Below are 23,296 nucleotides of genomic sequence, written 5' to 3'. Positions count from 1 at the left end.
TGATTTATACATATCACAGAATAATGAATATATTTGTGAATGAGAATTTAATAGGTTTGTAATAGGAGATAAGAGGCCTCATTTGATCCAATGGTTAAGCCATCAGGCTAGAAACTGTCCTGCCTTAGACTCAGTGGTGGCTGGGTAAGTTCTCTCTTTCAGCACTAAGGAGTCAACGGCAAACCATTTTTGGAACCCTTGCCAATAAACACAACACAGGCAATAAAGCTGCTGGGAATAATCCATGCTGCCACCAGGAGTCAAAACTGCTCGAAGGCACTAGGTAAATAAAAAAGAAGCACTATAAAAGGCATTAGCTCCAATGACTGAAAGCAGAACAGTACAGCATAACAGAGTTGGAAGGGACTGTGGAGGTCTTTTAGTCCAATCCGCTATTCAAGCAGGAGATCCTATACCATTCCAGACAAGTGATTGTCTAGTCTCTTCTTAAAACCACCAGTGACGAAGCACCCAAAACCTCTGAAGAGACTAGACAATCAAGTCTAGTGCACTTGTTAATTGTTCTCAGACTTTTCTCCTTGCTTAATTTCCATCCATTATTTCTTGTCTTGCCTTCTGCTGCTTTGGAAACTAGATTGACCCCCTTCTTCTTTATGGCAACCCCTGAGATATTGGAATACTGCTATCATGTTATTCCTAGTCCTTCTTTTCACCAGACTAGAGATACCCAATTCCTGCTACCATTCTTCATGTTTTAGATTCTAACCTACTAATCTTTTCTGTAGTCTTCCAGACCTTTTACATTTTTTTTTAATAATATGGTGACCAAAACTGGATGCAATATTCTAAGTGTGATCCTACTAAAGTTTTATAAAGCAGTATTAATACTTCACATAATCTTGATTCTATTCCTCTGTTAATGCTACCTAGGATTGTGTTGGGTTTTTTTGGCTGCTACCGCACACTCTTGGCTAGGACTCCAAGTTCCCTTTCACAGTTACTGCTATTGAGCCAGGTTTCACATAAACTGTAACTGTACATTCGATTTTTCTTGCCTAAGTGTAAAACCTTACTTTTCCCTACACTGAATTTCATTTTGTTAGAAAGGGCCCAGTGCTCAATTCCCCTCATGATCCATCTGGATCTTGACTCTATCTTCTGGCTATTCCTGCCAGTTTAGTGTTGTCTGCAAATTTGATCAGTTCCCCTTCTATTCCCTCATCTAGTGTGGTAATATCATAGATTAAGAGGAGAAAAATCTTCTAAATATTTCCAATAAATCTTTGTCAAAGTAATTAATCTCAACTAAAGAAGTTCCTGCATAGATTAAAGTTCACAGTTGTCCTTTGTGTTATCTTAATTAATTTAAGCAACTGCAAAAATAAAATATGATGAAGTTATCTCTATCTTGTGGAACTATTGCGACAATGTTTGTGAATTTCTTGTGTCCACAATCCCATTTTTGCTTTGACATTTTTCTCAGTTGTATTTATATTCTGTAAACCATTCCTCCCTCTGTATCCTTAGATATCACAACAAAGACTAAGTATCTATTTGCTTTTTTGGTCACCCATCTAATATAGACTGTACTGATGAACAGTTCAAGGTAAGAATAAAAACAGAAGTTGACACTGTTCAGCCCTTTGATACTAGGTCAATAGCCTCTAGACTCAAGCATGGAATCTCATTCACTTCCACTAAGCTTTGAAGTTGAGCAGGAAACAAGAAAGCCAAGGAGGAAGATAATTTTCACTTTGAAATAGTTTCTGGTTAAATGTGCCACATATGAAAATCAGTCACTGTACAGGCCAGGAATATCTTGTAGTTAAAAACTGTATTCGCAGCAAGGAAGAGATGGTGCAAAGAAAAAAAAATATTGATTTTGATACAGCAAAATTCCATACATATACATAAAACTGTTTTATTGTACTTATATCAATCACTACCCAACGCTGAATTCCTCTCAGCTGTAATTTTCTTCTTCTAATAATATAAATATCAATAGAAACATATTATGCTCCCAGTTCCCTTTCTTAAGTCATGTTCTTTCTGCTCTACTGTTATTTATGTCCTCTGCATTCCGGAATTTCCCTATCTAATATTTCTTATCTTCCCTATTTCTTATATCATCTTAAAATTTTATTTTAACATGTATTAAAATAAAATACAAAAATACAAAGCAAATAGTAGGACACATAGGGGAGGAGAAGAGGAGAAGAGAAATGAGGAAGAGGGGGAAAGAGGAAAAAAAAGGTGTTGACTTCGGACTCTCTCTGTTGCAGTAAAATAAAGCATTAACATTGAACCTCAACTTTTTACTTTTCCATAATAGTATAAACTAGTCATTTCTATAACGACAAATCAATCTAATCAGTAAAACCCAAAATCAAAGTTTCTTTTTTTTTTCCATCTCAAGCACAAAGTCCAGAAGCGGTCTCCAAGCAGAAATTTCTTATCTCATTTTTATTGGATTCCAAATTTCTCTTCCCCCACCCCACTTTTACTTATATTCCAGTAGTCTATAAAGTATAATTTTCTTTGTAAAAAGTTGCTTTGCATTCCAGCTACAGTCCACAGTGTGTGATTTCCTGGTATTCTCATATTTACAGTGAATACTACAATCTTTTCTATGCTTTCCTCGGACTTATGAAGATTCGACAAATGATTCTAAGCAATTATGGTTGATTTTTTTTTCTCAGTTGCCCAACACTTTCTTTTTTGGGTTTCTTTTGCCTCTTCTCAGCTGTCTCTTATAATGTTATATTTATTTATTTTAAAAAACTCCCTTACCTATGATGTTTCCCTCATCCTCTTTTCTTTTTTCAATTCTTCTGAGGCACAAATGTCATCAGGTTTTCCAAAAAGTAAAAATATGTCCAGCAAAATGCTACTGAGCACAGATTAAAATCTATGTGGGCAAAAGTTTTGATTTACAATTACTCTTTCACAAGTTGATTTCACTATTCTTCCTTGGCTAGTTCTTTCTCTCACCTTTTACCTTTATCCTTTGTTGTGCATAAATAACTAGAATGAATTTCCTATTAAGAAATTAAAAAGTCATGGATAGGGAATATTATAACTTGCTGCTCTTATCATTTAGGTGGGGAGCAGGGGTAAATGAATTCACTGCTGATAAGTGACCCCTACTTACCTTTCTAGATTATCATTTCACTTTGAAGAACAAATGCTCCCACTACTCACTACCATTAACAGAATAACAGAATTGGAAGAGACATTGGAGATCTTCCAGTTCAGCCCTCTGCTCAGGCAGAAAAACCCTATATCATTTCAGAAAAATGATTGTCCAAATTTCTTCTTAAAAATTTCCATATTATATTAATTCCTATTAATATAATCTCTTAAAGTGAATTATCCACAACTTCTGGAGGCAAGTCATTCCACTGATCTATTATTTTGTGGAAACTATATGTTTCCTTAAATTGAGCACTTAAGACATTATTTGGCTTACTGACCCCCAAAAGATAGCTGTCAGCACTTATTTCTTTTTCTTCTTTTTGAAGTTTTCATTAATTTTATAAGGGCTTTTTTTTAATATAAAAAAGAAACAATAAAGATAGTGATGTTAATGCCTGCGTGATCATTTATGACTAGCAATTTCATGACAACTAAAATAGGATCCTGGTTCAAGAATTCAAAAACTGTCATCTTACTTCGTATAATAGGAGTTGTGCACTGGGTTTTGCTTTTGTCAAAGGTTTGACTACATAACTTTTTGAAGAAAAAATGTGAAGTAATAGATTGCCTGCTTCTAAAAATAAAGCAGCTACACTGGTGAACAGAAGTGCCTACAGTATTCATTTGTAAGGCATGTGCCTAATCCTAACACTTGGGAAGCTACCAAAATGCTACAGTTAATACTCATACTGATTGTAGTAAATTCCTTCCCAAAGTGGATTAAAATAATCTTAGCGAACTAAAAAAATATCCAGTTAGAAATCATGGTATTCTAGTACTACTTGGCTATTGACTACTCTGGATTTCCCAGTACTATTGTTTCTGATAAAAGGTTTTCATTTACTTTAATTGTATTTAAGGACTTCCTGAACGAAAACCTTAGCCTGGCTATTATTACAGGAATCTTCAATTTAAAATTGCAATTGAGCCCAGACAGTTAAGAGAATTTTGTCCCATTTATGACCTTTCTTACCAAAGTTTAAGTGAATCACTGCAGTTGTCAAGTTAGTAACATGGTTATTAAATAAATATGGCTTCTCTATTGACTTTGCTTGACAGGTGATCATATCACCCCGGGACACTGCATCTAACATAAATATAAAGCAGTTGCCAAGCATCTGCATTTTGATCACGTGACCATGGGAATTCTGCAACAGTCATAAATGTGAAATACAGTTGTAAGTCACCTAACACAATAGAATAACAGAATAACAGAGTTGGAAGAGAGCTTAGATGTCAGGGTTCCAAGTAACACCCCTAACAAAAGAAGACTCCGAGGCTTGAGTTTCCTCAAAGTTCCATTTTATTAGAGATGTCATATTGGCACATCTGGGATAACCCGAATCTGAAAGTTTCCAGGTTTTCCCCACCCAAAAGAAAGTGCACGTCCCGCCCAGCACCCACATGTCTATCACATGATCCAATCAGGTACCATCCAAAACAGGAGATCCTCCCAGTCACCTCATCGCAGCTGCAGGACAAGATGACCTTGACTTTCTGAGAAAGAATGTTATGGTTACATATCACCCACACTTTGTATAATCCCCCCTCCCATTTTCTCACAGTAGAAAATGTGGCAGGCCTGAAGTCCAAAAGGTAAAAGATGGCTTGAAAGTCTGACATTAGAGGTCTTCTAGTCCAACCCCCACTCAAGCAGGAGACTCTATGCCATTCCAGAGAAGTGGCTGTACAGTCTCTTATTAAAAGCCTCCAGTGATGGAACACTTTTTTCAGTGCTGTTGAAAGTTCAAATGGCCACTAAACAAATGATTGGAAGTCAGGTCTCCAACTGCCAAGCTTCTGGTCCACAAGCCCAGCATCTTAACTGCTAGGCCACCACACCCTCTTAAACCAATGTAGGGTGAAAGTCATTGCTGCTTTTTTCAGTTTAGATCGCTTCTTCCTGTTCATTAATTTAGGTAAATAAACTTACATTCTGATGTTTTAATATATGTGTGTATAAGTATGTAGATGTGTGTGTATGTGTTTGTGTCTGTGTGTATCTTCAGTTCATGATAATTAAACATGGTTGACATATATATCTCTTAATAGCTGTGTCAAAGTAGCTAGTATCCAATTATGAAATGAAGCAAAAGTTTCAAATTCATTCTAAGAAGGAAACAAGGCCAGTCCAACACATTTTGTCTAAGTGAAGGATATGCCACCTCTGCTTCTGAACAGAAATCACCTGGACTGAAATCTATAGCTTATTTCCAACTCTATTGATAAACAATATTTCTATCTTATCTGAGTTATGATACTATAAATAAAACTCTTGTTTCAATAATTGTGTCAACTGCAGTCATTCCTCCTCAATTCTAATTTCATTTTCTCTATGTGGATATTCTTTTCCATTTGGAGAAGAAACCAACATTGTGTAAGGTAGAAAAGGAATATGTGAGATAGGAGTCTGTTCAGCTGTATATGTAATAAGGGGTCATGTGCAACTTATAGTTACTGTGTTCCTGACAGGTGCAAATCCTGAAGGCAAATGACATAAGAAAAGAAAATGTATCTCTAGTTTACTGATGTGCCATTTACTGTAACTGTTTTCTATTCTTGCAAAAATGTCTATTTCTGTCAAGATTACACTCTTTAGAGAGAGTTCTTTAAATTCTTTAAATTTCTCATATATATTTTTTGAGGATCTCATCAATTCCAAACATGAATTTTTATCAGCAACTTCTTCTCAACCCATTTATTGTTCCTGCATATATTATGATCCATTCTGCTTTCTTTCAAAATATCCACTCATAATCCTATATTTACTTTGTGTACTATGCTACTTCATTCATATTCTCTTCATTTTTGAACTTCTGCCTTTTTATTTAGATACTTTTCAAGTACACAATCCCACTACATTCAACCTACTTTTATTTTTCTCCTCACATGCTCAATATTCACTTTCCTTTTGATCAAGTGAGCAGAATAAGACTTATACACAATCATTTTTGTTTATTCTAATGCACTTTTGTTCCTCACAATAGTTCACATAAGACCCAGTTCTTTTCTACTAACATTTGCTTGTACATTTTCCATCTAATTCTATATCTTTAGTAAACATCACACTAAAGAGCACAAATTCATTTGCTTACTCTGATTTTTAAATGTACAACATGCAAGCATTCGGTCTGTTTTTTTTCTTCCAAACACAACTACTTTGGTTGCTAATACATTTCATTTTTATTCATTTTGCTTGAATGAAACAGTCTATCTAAAATTCTCTGCAAACAATTTTGTGTTTTCAGTCAACATCACAACTATTCTGCATACAAAAGATACATCATCAGCCAACATATTCTAAACCAGGGTGTCAAACTCGATTTCATTGAGGGCCACATCAGGGTTGTGTTTGACCTTGGAGAACCATATGGCCATGGCTGGGGTGAGTGTGGCAAGGGTGGGCATAGCCATCTCGATATCCTGCAGCCTCTGTCAGTAAAAATGGTGCTTGGGAAGGCCACATGCAAGCTTCATTTTCACTGGCAGAGGCACCACAGGCCGGTCCTTCACTGTTTCCAGAGTCAGATTCCACGGGCCAGTTCTAAGCACCCCGTGGGCGAGATCCAGCCCTCGGGCCTTGAGTTTCCCTAATCAATGTTGAACCAGGATTAAGCATATAATTAATTCTTCTACCTGGTTTATTTCTATTGTATATCATCTTATTACATTCCTCAACCAACCTTCAATTTTATATGGCACAAAATATTCCATCATTAAAGCCTATTCACTTTATCATACTTTTTAAAAAATCAGCATATATACAATAAACTCTCCTACATTCATTAATTTTAAAGTAAGCTGTTAAAGAAAAAAAATCTATGGATTGCACTTACCTACTGACTAGGTAACTGCCGTTTACTTTTCAAATATTGCTTACTATCATAATAATATTTCATTTTAATTAGACTTTTTCCAAACTCCTTCCACAATACATTTCCTAAAAATAACTCTGTAGTTTTTATTTTATTGCTTGCTACTTTATCATTGGTATAAAGAATATCTTACATTTTATTCAATTATAGACTAACTAAACATACATAAAATTGAGAGACTATCTCCCAAAATATTTCTCCTTTTTTATCTTTAAAGCAGGCAAGTTCATATTTGGGGTGAAGACAAGCAATATTATTACATTGGCCTTCCAATTTTTGCCATTTTAAGTGCTTTTATAAAATTAAATTTTGTCCTAAAACTTTAAACCAAAATTAAGTATCTATTTATCACTTAACTTATAATACCATGTCATTACAATAATTCTGATTACAAACTTCCTGTTCCAGAATATAATTATTTAGCTATCAAGGATGAATGATCTTCAGTTCAATGACCCCTATTTTTAGATACTCTTTTGCTCTTGATCTGATTGTGTCTTTCACAGTTATTGTTCTTTCTATTGTACTTGTTATTGACCAATCCTCTCTTGTATGATTTCTGAATGTACTCACATAGCTATCTGTATTGTAACTTTAGTGTATCAATGACTGTTTTCAGTCACAAATTAATTCTAAATTTGGCATTCTATGGAGGCAGAAAGCAGTGCAGCAATGAACAGCCACCAGATGAGTCAGCGACTGGCTTTGACCCAAAAATGTGAGGAGAGTGGATGTCTTGTAGGCATCTGCAGACTACTAATGATCTTTGAATCACACTTTCAGTGTCACCACTATTTTCTGATCATCAGAACCAACACAATCTTCAAACATATATTAACTAAGTCTCAAATGCATCTAGATTTCAACATTTCTCACTTATACCATCAACATATGCAGCCTTTCCATTTCTCAGTATTCTCACAGCATTTATGACTTCTTTTTATCTTTTTATCAATTGCACTTTTCAACATATCATTAACTTTCCCATACATAACTATGAAATAATCCTTTTCTTACTTATATATCACATTTATTTTACCACATTTATTTTAACTCTATTGACTCTGCTGGAGGTTCCTTGTTTAGCCCTCTTCACTAATTTCCAAAGCGGTTGTTTAAGCCCTTGAACATCACACTATCCTTTATTTAGAATCTCTCATTTTCTTTGAATTTTGTTCTCTTGGTGTTTCATTGCAAGCTGGCAAATTAATCACACTTTTATATTTATATTAAATTATTTACAGTATATAGAGCAGCGATGGCAAACCTTTTTTGGCTTGCGTGCCACAAGTGGGGGTAGCGCAGGGGGGTCGTGTGTGGGTGTACCACACCCATAATGCAACACGCGACCCCCCAGTGCGCATGCGTGCACAACGTGTGACCCCCCCCCCCATTTTTACATGCTTTTTTTGCCCTCCCCAGGCTCCAGAGGCTTTATAGGAGCCTGGGGAGGGAAAAAAGAGCCTCCCCCGCCTCCCGGAGGCCCTCCGGAGGCTTCAGGGACTGTCAGGAGGCTTCCCTGAAGCCTTCGGAGTGCTCAAAAGGATCCTGCGAGCAAACCGGAAATAACCTCCGGGTTGCTCGGAGGGTGGTTTTAAGCGCTCCGAAGGCATCAGGGAAGCCTCCGGACGGTCCCTGAAGCCTCCGGAGGCCCTCTGGAAGGGCGGGGGAGGCTTTTTTCACCCTCCCCAGGCACCTATAAAGCCTCTGGAGCCTGGCGAGGGCAAACAATGGCTTTTAAAAAGGTGAACTCAGCTGGCCAGCGTGTGCATGCACGCTGGCCAGCTGACAGGGCAGCGCCTCGCGTGCCCTCACAAATGGCTCTGCGTGCCACCTGTGGCACGCGTACCATAGGTTCGCCATCACTGATATAGAGTTAAATTTTGTATTAAACTCAAATAGTATTTTTAATAAATACCCACTGTCACCATTCTTATTCATTCTAGAATTTCTGGCCCAATCATTTTTTATGTACTCTCTCATTTCAGTCTAACCTATCTGATTGTCACGATGTTAAAAGGTTTGCTAGGCCTGAACTGCCTAAACTGACACTCAAGAGTTAAACTAAGAAAGCTTTATTGCGCAGGTCATAAAACAAAAAAGGGTTCTTATCTGAAAGTGATTTATTGCGCACGCGTTACACATTCCAAAATTCCTTTCTTCTTTGTTCGGCAGCCAACTTTGGCTAACGTAGCTTTCATTATCAAAATGTAACCAATTAGTTATTTTCTGTTTTCATCTACTTTTATTATTTTATTATTAAAGTTGTTTATTAATTAGAATATTTTCTTAAAGAGTATTTCTTTTCTAAATATCTCAAAAGATATGCAGAAGGGAATCAGCCACGGTCCATCGGTCTCTAACAGGGTGTTTTTTCCCCTGACAACTTGGTAGCAGAGGTTTGGTTGACACCTTGGTAGCAGAGTTTTGGCTTTTGATGATACAAGCTGAGATGACTACAATTTATGGCTGTATTTTCCCTTCATGCTATCTAAAGATAACCGACTAAGCCTAATTAGCAATGTCGAAGAAGAGAAAGAAAAAGAAAGATGGGGCGAACACAGATGAATCAGCTTCCTCTGACAAAGAGGCTCCCTCGGACACAGAGAAGCAAGATCAAAACGTGCTTCAGGAACAACAAATTCCTTCAGGTGCCGAGCCAAATATGGGAGAAGGAGCTACAGGACGCGACATCCACGAAACGAGGTCAGTGGTTCCTCCTTCTAAAATATCTCCAGGAGATTATGAATTTTTGGGGGCCAAGCCAAAACTTCCCACTCTGCCAGAGCCACTCCATTCCCAGACCCTCGCAGATTATCAAACGATTGATGAATGGCAACTGCCGGCAGAGTTAAAATCCTCCCACGCAGAAAGCAGATTTTATAACATCTCCCCAGATGGTGAGCAAGAAATGCAAAGCTATCTATATCAAATAGAACGTTTAGAAAAATATGTTAGGGAGGCGAGAGTGTGTTTTGAAGAGATAAGGCGAAGTAGAAGAAGCTCCCCCACTCCCAAAAAGTCTGAGGACGCCATCTTGTCTTCTTCAAAACAACAGCCTAAGACACACCTCACAGAGTTCATTGGTCAATTAGAACAAAGAGACATGTACACGTCACCGAGGTCACGTGGTCCCTTTGAGTCAACTGAACTCCCGCATACGTATACAAAGGAGAGGCAGCCAAGAAGTGAAGCTGCACTGCCATCTGCTGGCGGAGAAAAATCATTACAGCAAAAGATTATGAGGTTTAAAGAATTAGCTATGAGTCCTTTAGAAGCCAAAACTTTGTCTCCAAAGGTTAAGTCTTCAACACCTCCTGGCGGTGTGGAATTCTCCCTAGATGGAATAAGGCAAAGCCAAAGGCGAATTCGAGGAAGCCAATTTGATGTTGCCACGCAAAGGCCAATGATGCAACCCCAGCATCCCCTGGTTCAACAACCAGCTTTGCAACCAGAGCAACAAATTATTCCTCAGCAGGTATTCACAGTCACCCCCTTGACTGGTGAGTCCAAATTAAAGGAGTCAGGAGAGAATTATAAAGCCTGGGTCAGTGAAATTGCGCTCTTGCTTCGAAGAGAAGGCACATATTCCATGGTTTTTGATCCTCCCCGTCAACCCTGGACACCTGCAATAAGAAACCTTGAAAACAGAGCTATCACGACTTTACTCATGTCAATGGAAATTGAGATCCAAGGTATCTTTCCACCTGATGCAACTGCCCAAGAAATATGGGCTATTTTGGAAGATTGCTACAGGCCCGTTTCAATTGAATCCTCATGTTTGCTCATGTCTGAGTTCCATGGTTCGAAGTTGAAACCCGGTGAACGAATTGGTGGACATTTGACCAAACTGAAAAGAATGAGAAGTGAATTGAGACAAAATGGCCATGTAATCGATGATATCCAAATGATTAGCATCATCATTAACTCATTGAATTATGAATGGAAAGATGCTGTTGCAAAGATTAACTACGTGCCTATTGCTCAACGCACAGTTAACCACGTTTGCAGACTTTTAGTGGAAGACGAAGCTATCAGGTTAGCTACCCCACATCTGCAACGACCTCCAGCACCAAAGGCTCCAGCCAGACGTCCCTTCCGAGGAAGAGGCTACGCTCCAAGGATGCCAAAATGCTACACCTGCAACCGTGTGGGACATGACACCCGGGATTGTCCCCAACGAGTTCCAGCTCCCGCCACGTACCAGCCCAGAGGAACAGATTCCAGAGGCAGAGGTAGAGGCAGAAGACAAGGTCGTCGTGGTCCAAGGCGTGATCCACAAGCTCCGCTTGCAACACTGGCCATAACCAACGTTCCACAACCTGATCCAAAGTTCGACAGACGTCTTTTGTGGACTTTAGATAGTGGAGCAGCTGTGCACGTTACCCACAGAAGGGAACTTTTCACAGAGATGGGCGAACCAGAGCCCGAGTATCGAGAACTGTATTCCTTCACCAACCACACTTGCAAGGTTATGGGAAAAGGAACTGTTTACATTGAAGAGCTCGATACACACATCCCTGATGTTTATTACATACCCTCAGCAACCAGTAATTTGCTTAGTCAAAGTCACTTGTCTAGAGAGTTAAAGTTCCAGGTTCACCACCTCGAAAAAGCAAGTTACTTAGTTAAAGATGGTGATATTGTTGCTGAAACCATGCTGATTGGTGGTGTTTATTACTTAAAGCCAAAGCCTAAAGGGCAAGCACAGGCAAGTATGCAAACTCCAAAAAGGCACAACGCAAACCCAGAGAGAGTTGTCCCAGAGAGAGAAAGCGTTACTGTGCCAAAGGCTCCTAAAGCCAACAAACAAAGAAAACAGAAACAGATTGCTCAAAGCAAGCCTGAGGGTCCTCATGAAACTGTTAATGTTGAGAATTCACTAACTGGTAAACCTTTGCATTCCAGGTGTATTCACAAGTGGCACAGAAGATTGGGGCATGCCAGTTTCCGTGTTCTTAGAAAGATGCCGGAGTTCGCAAAAGGTTTGGATCTAAAGGGGTGTAAGGTGTTTTTGGATTGTGCGGTTTGCAAAAAGGCTAAATCCAAGGCGGCTGCAATTCCCAAACACGCTACACGCCGGTCAACACGCATTTTTGATTTGGTACACACTGACATAGTGGGTCCTTTCCCACCAACACTTGGTGGCAGAAAGTATTTTTTAACAATTGTAGATAATCATTCTAGATATGGATTTGTATATCCTATGAGAGAGAAATCTGAGACCTTTCAGATCTTTAAAGACTTTGCAGCGTTTGTTTCTACACAATACCAAGTTCGCATCGCCAGAATCCAGAGTGACCGTGGTGCAGAATTCATGTCTCAGCGTTTCCAGGACTGGATGCGTAAGAATGGAATTCTTCATCAGACATCTGCTCCATATACACCGGCTCATAACGGAGTCGTAGAAAGAAGACAAGGGGTTCTACAAACCATGATGCGTTGTCTTCTAGAAGATGCCAATCTCAGTAACGCATACTGGGGTGAAGCAATCAAATATGCAAATTACATTGTCAACCGTACTTGGAGCAGTGTAATCAATCAAACTCCTTTCTACATGCTGTATGGCTACAAGCCTGATCTCAAGAACCTCCACATTTTTGGTTCATATGCTATGGTGAACACTCCCTTAAGTCAAAGAAGAAAGGGAGGTGCAGTAGCAAAGAGACTGAGATTTATGGGTATTGATGATAATTCAAAATGGTACAAATTCATTGATACTAAACATGTGATTGTCATTTCACAATCTGCTAATTTTGAGGAAGACATTGACTGGTCCAGGATTCATTCCAATGATCCTGAAGTTTATTTTCCTAGAGATGGTGTTCCAGATGCCACGCAGCCTGATGACAATTCGCAGGCAGATGTTCCTTCTACCAGTTCTTCACAACCTGATGTTCCGTCTTCTCAAGCCGCGGATGCTGATGCTAGCGACGAACGTGAGGACGAGGATGATGATGAAGAAGAAGAAGAAGACTGGTCTGTTGTTCCTAGACGCTCCAAGAGGGCCACAAAAGGAATCCCTCCACAACGTTATTCATGGCAACTGACAAAATCACCAGTACCTTTGATTTGCAACGTTACTCTTCCTCCAGAGACATTCACACAAATCAAACAGCTTCCTGATTCAGAACAAGACAAGTGGTATGATGCAATGCAGGATGAAATGGACAGTTTAAAGAAACTTAATGTATTCACACCTGCAAAACCTCCAGCAAACAAGAAAGTCATTGGCACCCGATGGGTCTACAGAATCAAGAAGAAACCAAATGGTGAGTCTTTATACAAAGCCAGACTTGTAGCTCAGGGTTTCGCTCAACGTTATCCTGAGGACTACACAAACACTTACTCACCAACAGTCAGAACTGAAAGTGTAAAAATTGCTTTAACCACTGCAACTATTCTTGGTTTAGAAGTTTTTCAATTTGATGTGGACACAGCTTATCTACATGCAGACCTAGATGAAGAGATCTACGTGAGAAGCCCTCCAGGATTCCGAAAGCAAGAAGGGGATACCTGGTTCCTGAACAAAAGTCTTTATGGTCTGAAACAGTCAGGTTTAATGTGGTATTTATGTCTTACTGACAAATTAAATTCAATGGGCTTTATTAAGTCCGAAACTGATGAATGCGTGTTCAAAAAAAGATCTAACAATGCATATGAGATAATTCTTGTTTATGTTGATGATATTGTTTATATTGGTCCAAATAAGAAAATGAGTGAGATTTTTGCTAAAAGTTTGCAGAGATACTTCACACTAAAATCTTTAGGACACATTAGCACTTATTTAGGTGTTCAAATTGAAAAGACACAGAAGGGGTTTAGTCTTTCACAAGAAGAGAAAATTGACCACATTCTACATCATTGCAACATGAAAGATGCTAGCACAACAAAGACACCCATGCAAACAGATTTTCACAACTTAACACATGAACCAAGTCCTGAGTTCGAGGATCAAACACTTTATCGTTCAGTCATTGGTTCACTATTATACATTAGTAGTTGGACCAGACCTGACATCGCACTTAGTGTTAATCTTTTATCACGACACGTAGGTAAGGCAACACAATTTCATTGGTCATGCATTAAGAAGTTGTTGAAATACCTAAAACACACTAAGCACATGAAGTTATTGCTAGAACCAACACACACTGATCAACCAAAGCTGATTTGTTTTGCCGATTCCGACTGGGCGAGCGACAAGAAGTCACGCAAAAGCACTTCTGGTTACATGATGTTCCTAAATGGTTGTCCTGTTTACTGGCAAGTGAGAAAACAGAGTTTTGTTTCATGTTCATCTACTGAAGCTGAATATGCTTGTGTTTCAGATGCTTGTAATTCTCTAACGTGGTTTGATGCTTTGATCACAGATATCTGGACACGTCCGATTCGACCAATCACCGTGATGGAAGATAATGTATCTGTTGTTTATATTTCTGAGTCACATTTTACAGGTTCTAGGTCCAGACACATTGACATTCGTTATCAAAACACAAAGCAATTAGTTAAGCAAGGTTTTGTTAAATTGCAATATGTTTCTACACATGATCAGATCGCAGACATGCTTAACAAACCACTTGCCGCAAATCAACACGAGTATCTGCGAAAGAAGATGTGCCTTAATTGATGATTTGATGACGTCAGCCCAGACTAGCAAAAGAAGGGGTGTCACGATGTTAAAAGGTTTGCTAGGCCTGAACTGCCTAAACTGACACTCAAGAGTTAAACTAAGAAAGCTTTATTGCGCAGGTCATAAAACAAAAAAGGGTTCTTATCTGAAAGTGATTTATTGCGCACGCGTTACACATTCCAAAATTCCTTTCTTCTTTGTTCGGCAGCCAACTTTGGCTAACGTAGCTTTCATTATCAAAATGTAACCAATTAGTTATTTTCTGTTTTCATCTACTTTTATTATTTTATTATTAAAGTTGTTTATTAATTAGAATATTTTCTTAAAGAGTATTTCTTTTCTAAATATCTCAAAAGATATGCAGAAGGGAATCAGCCACGGTCCATCGGTCTCTAACAGGGTGTTTTTTCCCCTGACACTGATGATGTCATCTAACAGAACTATTTTTCCTTCAGAATATTTTCCTTAAACCATTTTTTCCAAAATCTGTGATTCACCCATTTGTTATCACTAATCAGACTCAATTTCATTGAGGGCTGCATCAGAGTTGTGTATGACCTCGGGGACTAGGGTGGGCATGGCCAGCTCAACATCACTTATGTCAGAGGCACCAGTGGTGGCCAAAGCACTCCGCCACCGAAAATGGGGTTCCCAAGCACCATTTTCAGCTGCAATTGCCTCCTGCAACGTTCTGTCAGCAAAAACAGAGATAGGAAGGGCTGCGGGTGGCCCTCCTAATCTCCATTTTCGCTGGCAGAGGCATCGTGGGCCGTTCCTTCATTGTTTCCAGGTTGGGCCGGTGGGCCGGATCCAGCCCATGGGCCTTGAGTTTGACACCCCTGCACTAGAGTGTAAAATGCAATTTTATAACCAACTTATAGGTATACACAGTAAATACATTTTGTTTCATATATTGAATAGCAATATCAATAATAGATTTATGTACCGATTCATAGTGGTTTATAGCCATCTCTAAGTGGTTTACAGAGTAAGCACATTGCCCTCAACAATCTGGGTCCTCATTTTACTGACTTCAGAAGGATGGCAGGTTGAGTCAACCTTGATCAGGTCAGAATCGAACTCCTTGCAGTGAGCTGAATACTGCATTCTAACCACTGAGTCACCATGACTCTTAAAGAAATTATGGCTCAAAAATTAAAGTTGGTGTTCCTCTTTCTATTTTGCTCCTTCCTACCAGCTCAGCCACTAATCTTCCCAAACCAAGCATAATTTTGAGTCAATACAGGAACATAACAATGTTTGGACCTGGGAAATGTTTTGTGCATAGAGTAATGCATGAATGAATAAATGTATACAACCTTATCACCAACATGCACATTCCTACTGCTTCCTACACTACCATCTAAATAACAACCTTTTTTCTGGGATATAGTTTAACTTCCATGCATATTTCACTCTCATTTCCATGAATATATTCATCAATTTCACTCTGTAAGATCAAACCTATTCAATATCCTACATCCGTTCCCCTTTCTTTTAGAAACACACTTTCATTTATTCTTTTCATTCAATATTTCTTCCTTTTTATCCTTTACTCAAAGTTTTTATTACGTCACAAATGCTAACAGTCTCTCTTTCCCACTCATTTCTTTCATTCCTTTTCACCCTTTTTCTCCCCCCTCTCCTTCCTTGTTGTCCACATATACTAGTTGTCTCCTTTGCTTGGTCAGTCTACTTATCAACTGTCTTTTTCCTCACCACTAAGTTCTCTTAGTTGCACAAATATTTAGCCATTGCAGCGCACCACAGTAAGCCATAGTCATGTGATCATAATTTCCCACCCTCCCTGCCAGCTTCCCAAAATTAAAATGAATGGGGAAGCCAACAGGAAGATAGAAATCACTCCTAGTCCCACTGCTTTTTTTGCCCACCCATAGCCATTCTGCCTATTCATTTAAATAAGTAAATATCTCTGAAAGGATGAGCCTATTGTCTAGTATAACTTTAAAAATGTGAATTTGAGAAAACCTTTTAACAGTTCTGGAAGAAACCATCAAATGGATAAGAAAAGCAACTTCTATTTTGTTATTATAACTTCATGAAAGTTAAATAGAAAATGCTGTAAAGCATCTACAATGTCAAGTAGGTAACATTTCTATGTTGTTCAAAGGTAGGAACCATTCTGTCATTTTGTTCTTCTCCATGCCCATTCCCTTCACACAATTTCTGAAGATGAAGAACAAAAGACCCTTACCATGTATTCCATATTGGAAGCTTGCGGATAAACTTGACCCCGTAATTTATTATGAATCTCCAAGATACTTTGCATATCATTGTCAGTGATAGCTCTTTTTCCTCTTTGCTTTGCAATCCACCATTCACCATCTTTATCCATGTATTTTTCCAGCATGTCCTCAAATACTGTTGCATTGGGAAGCACCATAGTAGAAACTGCTTGAGCTATGACTAGCAAAGCAGTTACTCTAAACCATTCTTCATTTTTCATGATGAATGATGTCAAAACTCTTCTGGGTTAATTCCAAACCAAAAGCTTCTTTCAGGTCTGTTGGTTGAAATGGCAAAAGAGAGTCAAGCTATTTTACAGCACTGAAAGCGGAGCTGTTTCAGTGTCATAGCTAAAGAGGAAAGAGACCATATTTGCATTGATTCTGAATGGCAACTTATCTTCATTTCCATTCACAAGCATTATGTTGGACTATTTAAACGCATAACTGTGGCTCTATTTGAAAGCTAGTATTTCCTATGAAACTACTTAAAAAGAAAAAAACAGCATATAATTAACTTACAATTCTACTGACTTTCAAAATCTCTTCTGAAAAAGTTTTTGTAACTTAAAAAGAACTATGAATTTAAAACATAGAAAAAGAAAATAGCTCATCTAAGGAGATCTGCAGAAAAATATTTTTGTAAAAATAATCATTTTATATTGCAAGCGAAACACATTTATTTACAAAACATTACAGGTTATATTTCTACCTTTCAGTCATTCAGTAGACATTTAAACTTGCAATGAACTCTCTAATTCAATGGTTTCCAAATCTGGGTTAATTATCCCAAATTTGGGGGAAAGTGGTTTTTCTTTGATTAATGATACATGAACCCATTTCTCAGGGACATTTAAATTGGTTTAAAATTTTTATCTACTTTGGATAAAGAGGATGTTTTGATAAGAGGCTTTGGGTAATAAGGAAAAAAGTTTGGGAAGCACTGCTCTTAATGCTAGTTTCAGTTAAGGCATCAAAGTATTTAACACTGATCTGAACTTTATGTAAGTTTGAACAAAGGCATTCTATTTTTAGAACTAATCTTTTTTTGTATAACAACATTCATGAGCATTTCCAAACCTTTAGTCACAATTCATATTCAAGGTATTTGACAAAGCAAGTAAGCAACCCCTCCCACCAACCCACCCAAAAAATGATCAGTTAGAGTTCCTTCTAATAACTGTAGTAGAAAAATAATCTGAATTGTTCCGCATACCTGCAATAAGGAAGGTACAATTCTCTCAGAAATCAATGGAACTTACAAGCATTTCATTAATAAATGGAAAGTGGGCACAATGATACAAACCAATGAAAAATAAAAGGTCTTCTGTACCTTTGAATGATATATTTTCCCCTGCCTTGCATAATCACATCGCTATTACAAGAAACTGCAAAATACTTTTAAAAATCCGTAGGTTTCAACAACTTTGATAGAAGGATCAAAGTTCTTCAATACCCCCAATTCTCTTTTATTCTCTTGTTCGCTCTTGCCAACGAGCCCCCAAGGCAGTGGGACAATGACTCTTCTTTCCTGTTTCTGGGAACGACGCCGAACTTCAGGGAGGCCACCGGGTGGGAGAGAAAGCTTTAAAAATGCACAGGGCAGAGTTTCGCCCCCTCGGTTCAAAGGACTGCTTTCTTTCACAGGGATGCAAAGAGCCGGCAGAAAAGGAACCGCGCTGGCAATTGGGACCCTGGCCAGTGTGCGCACGCGCACGTTTTGCAGCAAAGAGCCAAGAAGGAAGGTTCTTACCTCGGGCCTCTTTCTGAGAGCGGGTCGCGGTGGATCTATGCAGCTTTGAAAGTCGCGCGGGGCGTCGTTGAAAGTTTGCAGCAAAGTGGCAGAAAACGATGGGCTACCTCAGGCTCTACTAGGAGCGCATAGGCGCCTGTTGCCAACTTGTGCGCTCCCAAGTTGGTGCCCAAGTTGGTGCCAAGGGACAGTTCACAGCGATGTCTCTTAGTCTTCCTTCTCCCTCGACAGCACGGGCGAGCTTCGCGCCTCTAAGGGGGTAGCCGGCTGTCAGGGAGTGGAGCGCTTCTCGCTGCCAGCCCTTTATCCCAAGCTCCAAGGCGCGCACACCCACCGTGACGCGCCCGGGCTCTTCACTCCTCCCCAGTATCCCAGGCGGGGAAAGGTTTGTGGGCAACAGGATTCCCTAGCCACCCACCAACATCATCCGCCGCTCCCCCTGCCTCCCTCACGGCAGGGTCTTCGGTGAGAGGCTGGTCCGGTGTCACTCGGGCTCTTCTCAGGAACAGGTCAATGTGAAATTATTCAGGCTGGAAGGAAGGAGGAGAGTCTGAGGAGGTTTCAAGCGAAATGTTATTGCGAAGAAATGGAGTCAGGGCCACGTTGCACTTGGTGGATTGTGTTGCTTGCTGGTGTGTTGATTATGTATTAATTATGTATTCATCTCGCCCATCTTATACTCAAAATAATCCATTCCGGTTGGGTTAGACTGAGAATACAGTAAGACATCTAATTATCTTCAAGATAAGACAGGATTCCGTTACATTATTTATCTTTACCGTAAAATATTCAAGATAAAAATGTAATTAATTCTCCCTGTCTCATTTAAATACTATGACATAGTAACAGAATTTGTTAAAGTCTACTTTAATGTATAACATATAATTTATTAAAATGACAGTGTTATATTTTCCTGGGTACAATGTTCCTGTAGCAAATACAATATCGTTTGGTTGGATGGTGAAAAATAATGATTAATAAGTCTGACTCACATCACTGAATCATTTATTAAATTTTTATACATTGCCCTTTGCGTAACAGAATGCAACAGAATCCCATGAAAAACAGAACACACAAACAACAATACTGCCAGTATTATTACACAAATTAACAAGTTGAAATTGCAAACCCAATCATTTACATCTTTACTAAAAATTCAACAACTTAAATGTATAATTTTAAGTGCCTTGTGGAAGCGCTATGGTGAAGGGCCAGGTTAATCTCTGAAGGCAAAATATTTCCAAAATGTTGGGACCGCCATGGAGAAGATGTGCCATCAGGTCCAGGTTTCCTCAACTCTCTGAAGGTGGCATCCTTAAGTGTCTCTTCTCTTGATGAGTTCATAAGATGAGAAGAGTGGGATGAGATGGTCCCAAATTTAACTCATATTTTGAGGTTCTTTATAGACTTAAATCAGCACTTTGAATTGGGATAGGAAAACTAATACTGGTAGCAACCAGTACAATAACTAAAGTATGGATGTAATGCTGCAATAGCTTCTGTTCCCAACAAGGTTCATGTATTTTGATGAAAAAATGGGCATATTAATAAAGTTTTAAGGGGTTATAACTTAAAAATCTTATGTACCAAATTGTATTGATACTATACTATTCTGTTATAATGATGTAACTGCTGTAACTTGTATCCAATTCAAATTTTTAAAAGCTACACTTAATCTGTAATGTTGCTTTAGTTTCTCCATGTTGTTCAGTTTGAGTTCCTTACTAAATGTTATACACATAAAAAACCTACCATATTATCTATGAAAAGAAGCTATATACTATAACATTAGAGAAATATTATTTTTTCTACAGATGCTGAAGAGACCACTCACCTAATCACAGAGGCAATAATATTTTTTAATGGCCTGCTAGCAATTTGGATAGAAGATCTAAGTTTTTGTGTTCACAAATATGTTAAAGGGTTCTTTTAAAATGTCACTCAAAGCATTACTTCCAAAGGTTTAATAATGTTATCTTTTTTAATTTAGAAAAGCAATTTCTTTTAATGAATACTTGACAAGAACATGACAAAAGTGCAGGGAATAAACTATGTGAAGTAAAGAACAGGTAGTTTAGGGAAAGGAAACATGGGGACTAAATGAAATGAACTATCTTATCAGAATGTATTCTAGTTTACTAATTTCTTGGAATGTAGCTAATGCAGACTTGGTTGTAGATACTTTTTTATCAGCTTTTCTGGACTTTGATGAAGCTTGGAAAATATGACCACTTTATACTTTCACAAAAGAAAAAGACTAAAACAAGATTAGTGAGAATTCAAGAGGAATAAACAGAATGCAGACAAAAAGGGAATCTAATAGATAAACTGGTAAAGATCAGAAAGTGAGCGCAGACGAGGAATAGAAAGGTGAGTACTAGCAAATCCTGTTATTGTATTCAACATAGAGGTATTCTGCTAGAAACTTAGCTTGGAACTGGATTCAGTGCTGGTAGAAGCCATGGCAAAATAAACACTTTTCTTTCCTGTGTAAAATGACCTCCACATTCTCAGTTGCATAGCAGCTTTTCCTGTTTCAGTGATGCCTTGGATATCAATATGGTTACTAAGTTTACATGGATATAAATTCATTATGGAATAAGTAAATTCCATGTAAATAGCTGAACATTACTATGGACATGGAGGACATTTTAAAGGTTTAGAATACTGAAAGTTCACCAATCATAGTTAAGAAATCAACAATCCTTTGGAAATCTATAGATTGAGAAATAATAAAGGTATAGCATATTATTTAGAATAATTGGGAATAAGCTGTTTTGTAGTCTGATTAATTCAATAAAACATCACGACAATGTGTCTGTTGTTTTTAGTTTTTACATATTTCATTAAACCTGTTTTATTTAAATTATCCAACTCTCTAGCTATAATTTATTTCTTACCTTCCAAAATTCCCACTTTATCATTTTTTTATAGCTTCAAACGTCTATTTTACTTAGTTTTTCATCTTTTTAAGTTCTTTTATCTCCTCTTTTAAATCTATATACCTTTCACCTATTTTTTTTTCAAAAACTGTAAATTTAATCTCGAGTGACTTAGCCAATTTGCTGTCAAGTTAATTAACATTTTCTGAAGTAAATCAAATCTGGAGTAGCCTTCTCCACAGGCTACTCTAACAATACTTTTCTCCCCTTCTGTGCTGCCTTTTGAGTCACCATTATATTCAGAGGCACAGTGGCTCAGTGGGTTAAAAATAATGGAAATGGTCTTTACTCCAGTGGTTCAAGACCTAACACTACCTGGTGGGGTGAACTCCTTCCATTTACCTCAGCTTCTGCCCACCTAGCAGTTTGAAAGCATGTTGTATGGGAGTAGATAAATAGGTACCACTTCAGTGGGAGATGAACCATCACTTCCTGGGGACAGTTAGAATCCTGCTGGCACTGGAGCCTCTTGATTGCAATGTCTTGTTTGCAAGGTGGCTTCAGAAGAGGGAGAGGGCCCTGGATGAGGTTGCAGGAGAGCCACCCATCTTTCTTTCTGGCTAGGTCACCCTTGTGGCGTACCTTGGGAAACACATGTGAACCAAACAAGATTAGCAGTCTTAAAAAGCCATTATGTTACAGTCCAAAAGTGAAAATCACAAAGAGAAAGGGGAAGCCGCTTCTTCTTTTATCTTCCTTCACTTTTAATGCTGTAATCACATCCACATTACTATGGTTTCAATCAGAAGCACAGTCTGCTCATGTTACCTGTTTCTTTTGTTTTGTAAAACCAAATTGTCTGCGTTGTTTAGTAATAAGTAAAAATATTTTCCATGAAATGTGTAAGTCAACTGCCTAAGTCAGTTACAGGTATTCCAATGTAATTTTGTAGAAAAAAATATAATATTTTAAAAATACCTGTCCAGTTCAGGCTTTCTCAAATCGTATCTTGTTAAAGTTTTTGCCAAATATTCTTAAATCTTTAAATTCTCTTTTAACTTTGCATTCTAGGAGAAAAAAAATTAAACTTACTAAGAGAATCCTACCTGCAACAAAGGAGACTCTGTCTCAACCTGTAAAATAATCCCAAGTATGCCTAAGAAATTAGGTTTGGTTGGGGCTATTGTCCATAAAGCCTTCATCATGGCTAAGAACATCAATGGAATTTCACATCTCCCAGCCACAGAACTTGCAAGTGAACCACAAAATTTTCATTTCTTGCAATTTACTTACAGGTAGTGCTCTCTGTTATTGTTATGTTATATTGAGTATGTTATTACACAATATTTCCTTTATGTGGAGATCTAACATTGACCCAATGGGCACTGATCTCCACCATGGTGCCATCTCCATTTCTCTCGTGATGATTAGATCGCAATTAAGCCCCACTGGAAGCTCAGTGCTTCAGTGTTACTATTCATGACTTTTAAAAGGAAGTATTTAATCAAGAAAATTTAAAAAGTAACAAAAATATTTGATTTTGCGCTACAAAAAAATATTGTGCTAAAAATAAAAAAGGTTCATTATTATAGTACAGTAACAGAAGTTATAGGGTTAGGCAAAATCATCAAATCTGATTTTAAGTTTTTCATTTTCTAAATTTTACATTCATTCCATTCCATATTTTCACCTAACGTTTTAATTACAAATTTTCATAATATGACACTTTGTGGCCACTTTTTTCAAGTATGTAT

At 38.1% G+C, this 23,296-nt stretch overlaps 1 protein-coding gene across 1 annotated transcript in view; it reads right to left on the bottom strand.

Annotated features, from left to right (window-relative positions):
• The window catches only part of PI15 (peptidase inhibitor 15), a 105,589-nt gene that overhangs the window by 25,293 nt on the left and 57,000 nt on the right, over positions 1–23,296 (bottom strand). The window contains exons 1-2 of the mRNA XM_081951731.1: positions 18,661–18,919; positions 16,877–17,185 (exon numbers count right to left, since the gene is read on the bottom strand). Of these exons, the coding sequence (XP_081807857.1) occupies positions 16,877–17,128 (252 nt within the window). The 5' untranslated portion in view covers positions 17,129–17,185; positions 18,661–18,919. Of the gene's footprint in view, positions 1–16,876; positions 17,186–18,660 lie in introns of the transcript that reaches the window.

This window comes from Natrix helvetica, assembly GCF_964273705.1.
Source record: "Natrix helvetica genome assembly, chromosome: 4".
Lineage (NCBI taxonomy): Eukaryota > Metazoa > Chordata > Lepidosauria > Squamata > Natricidae > Natrix > Natrix helvetica.
This window is presented reverse-complemented; position numbering and strand designations above follow the sequence as displayed.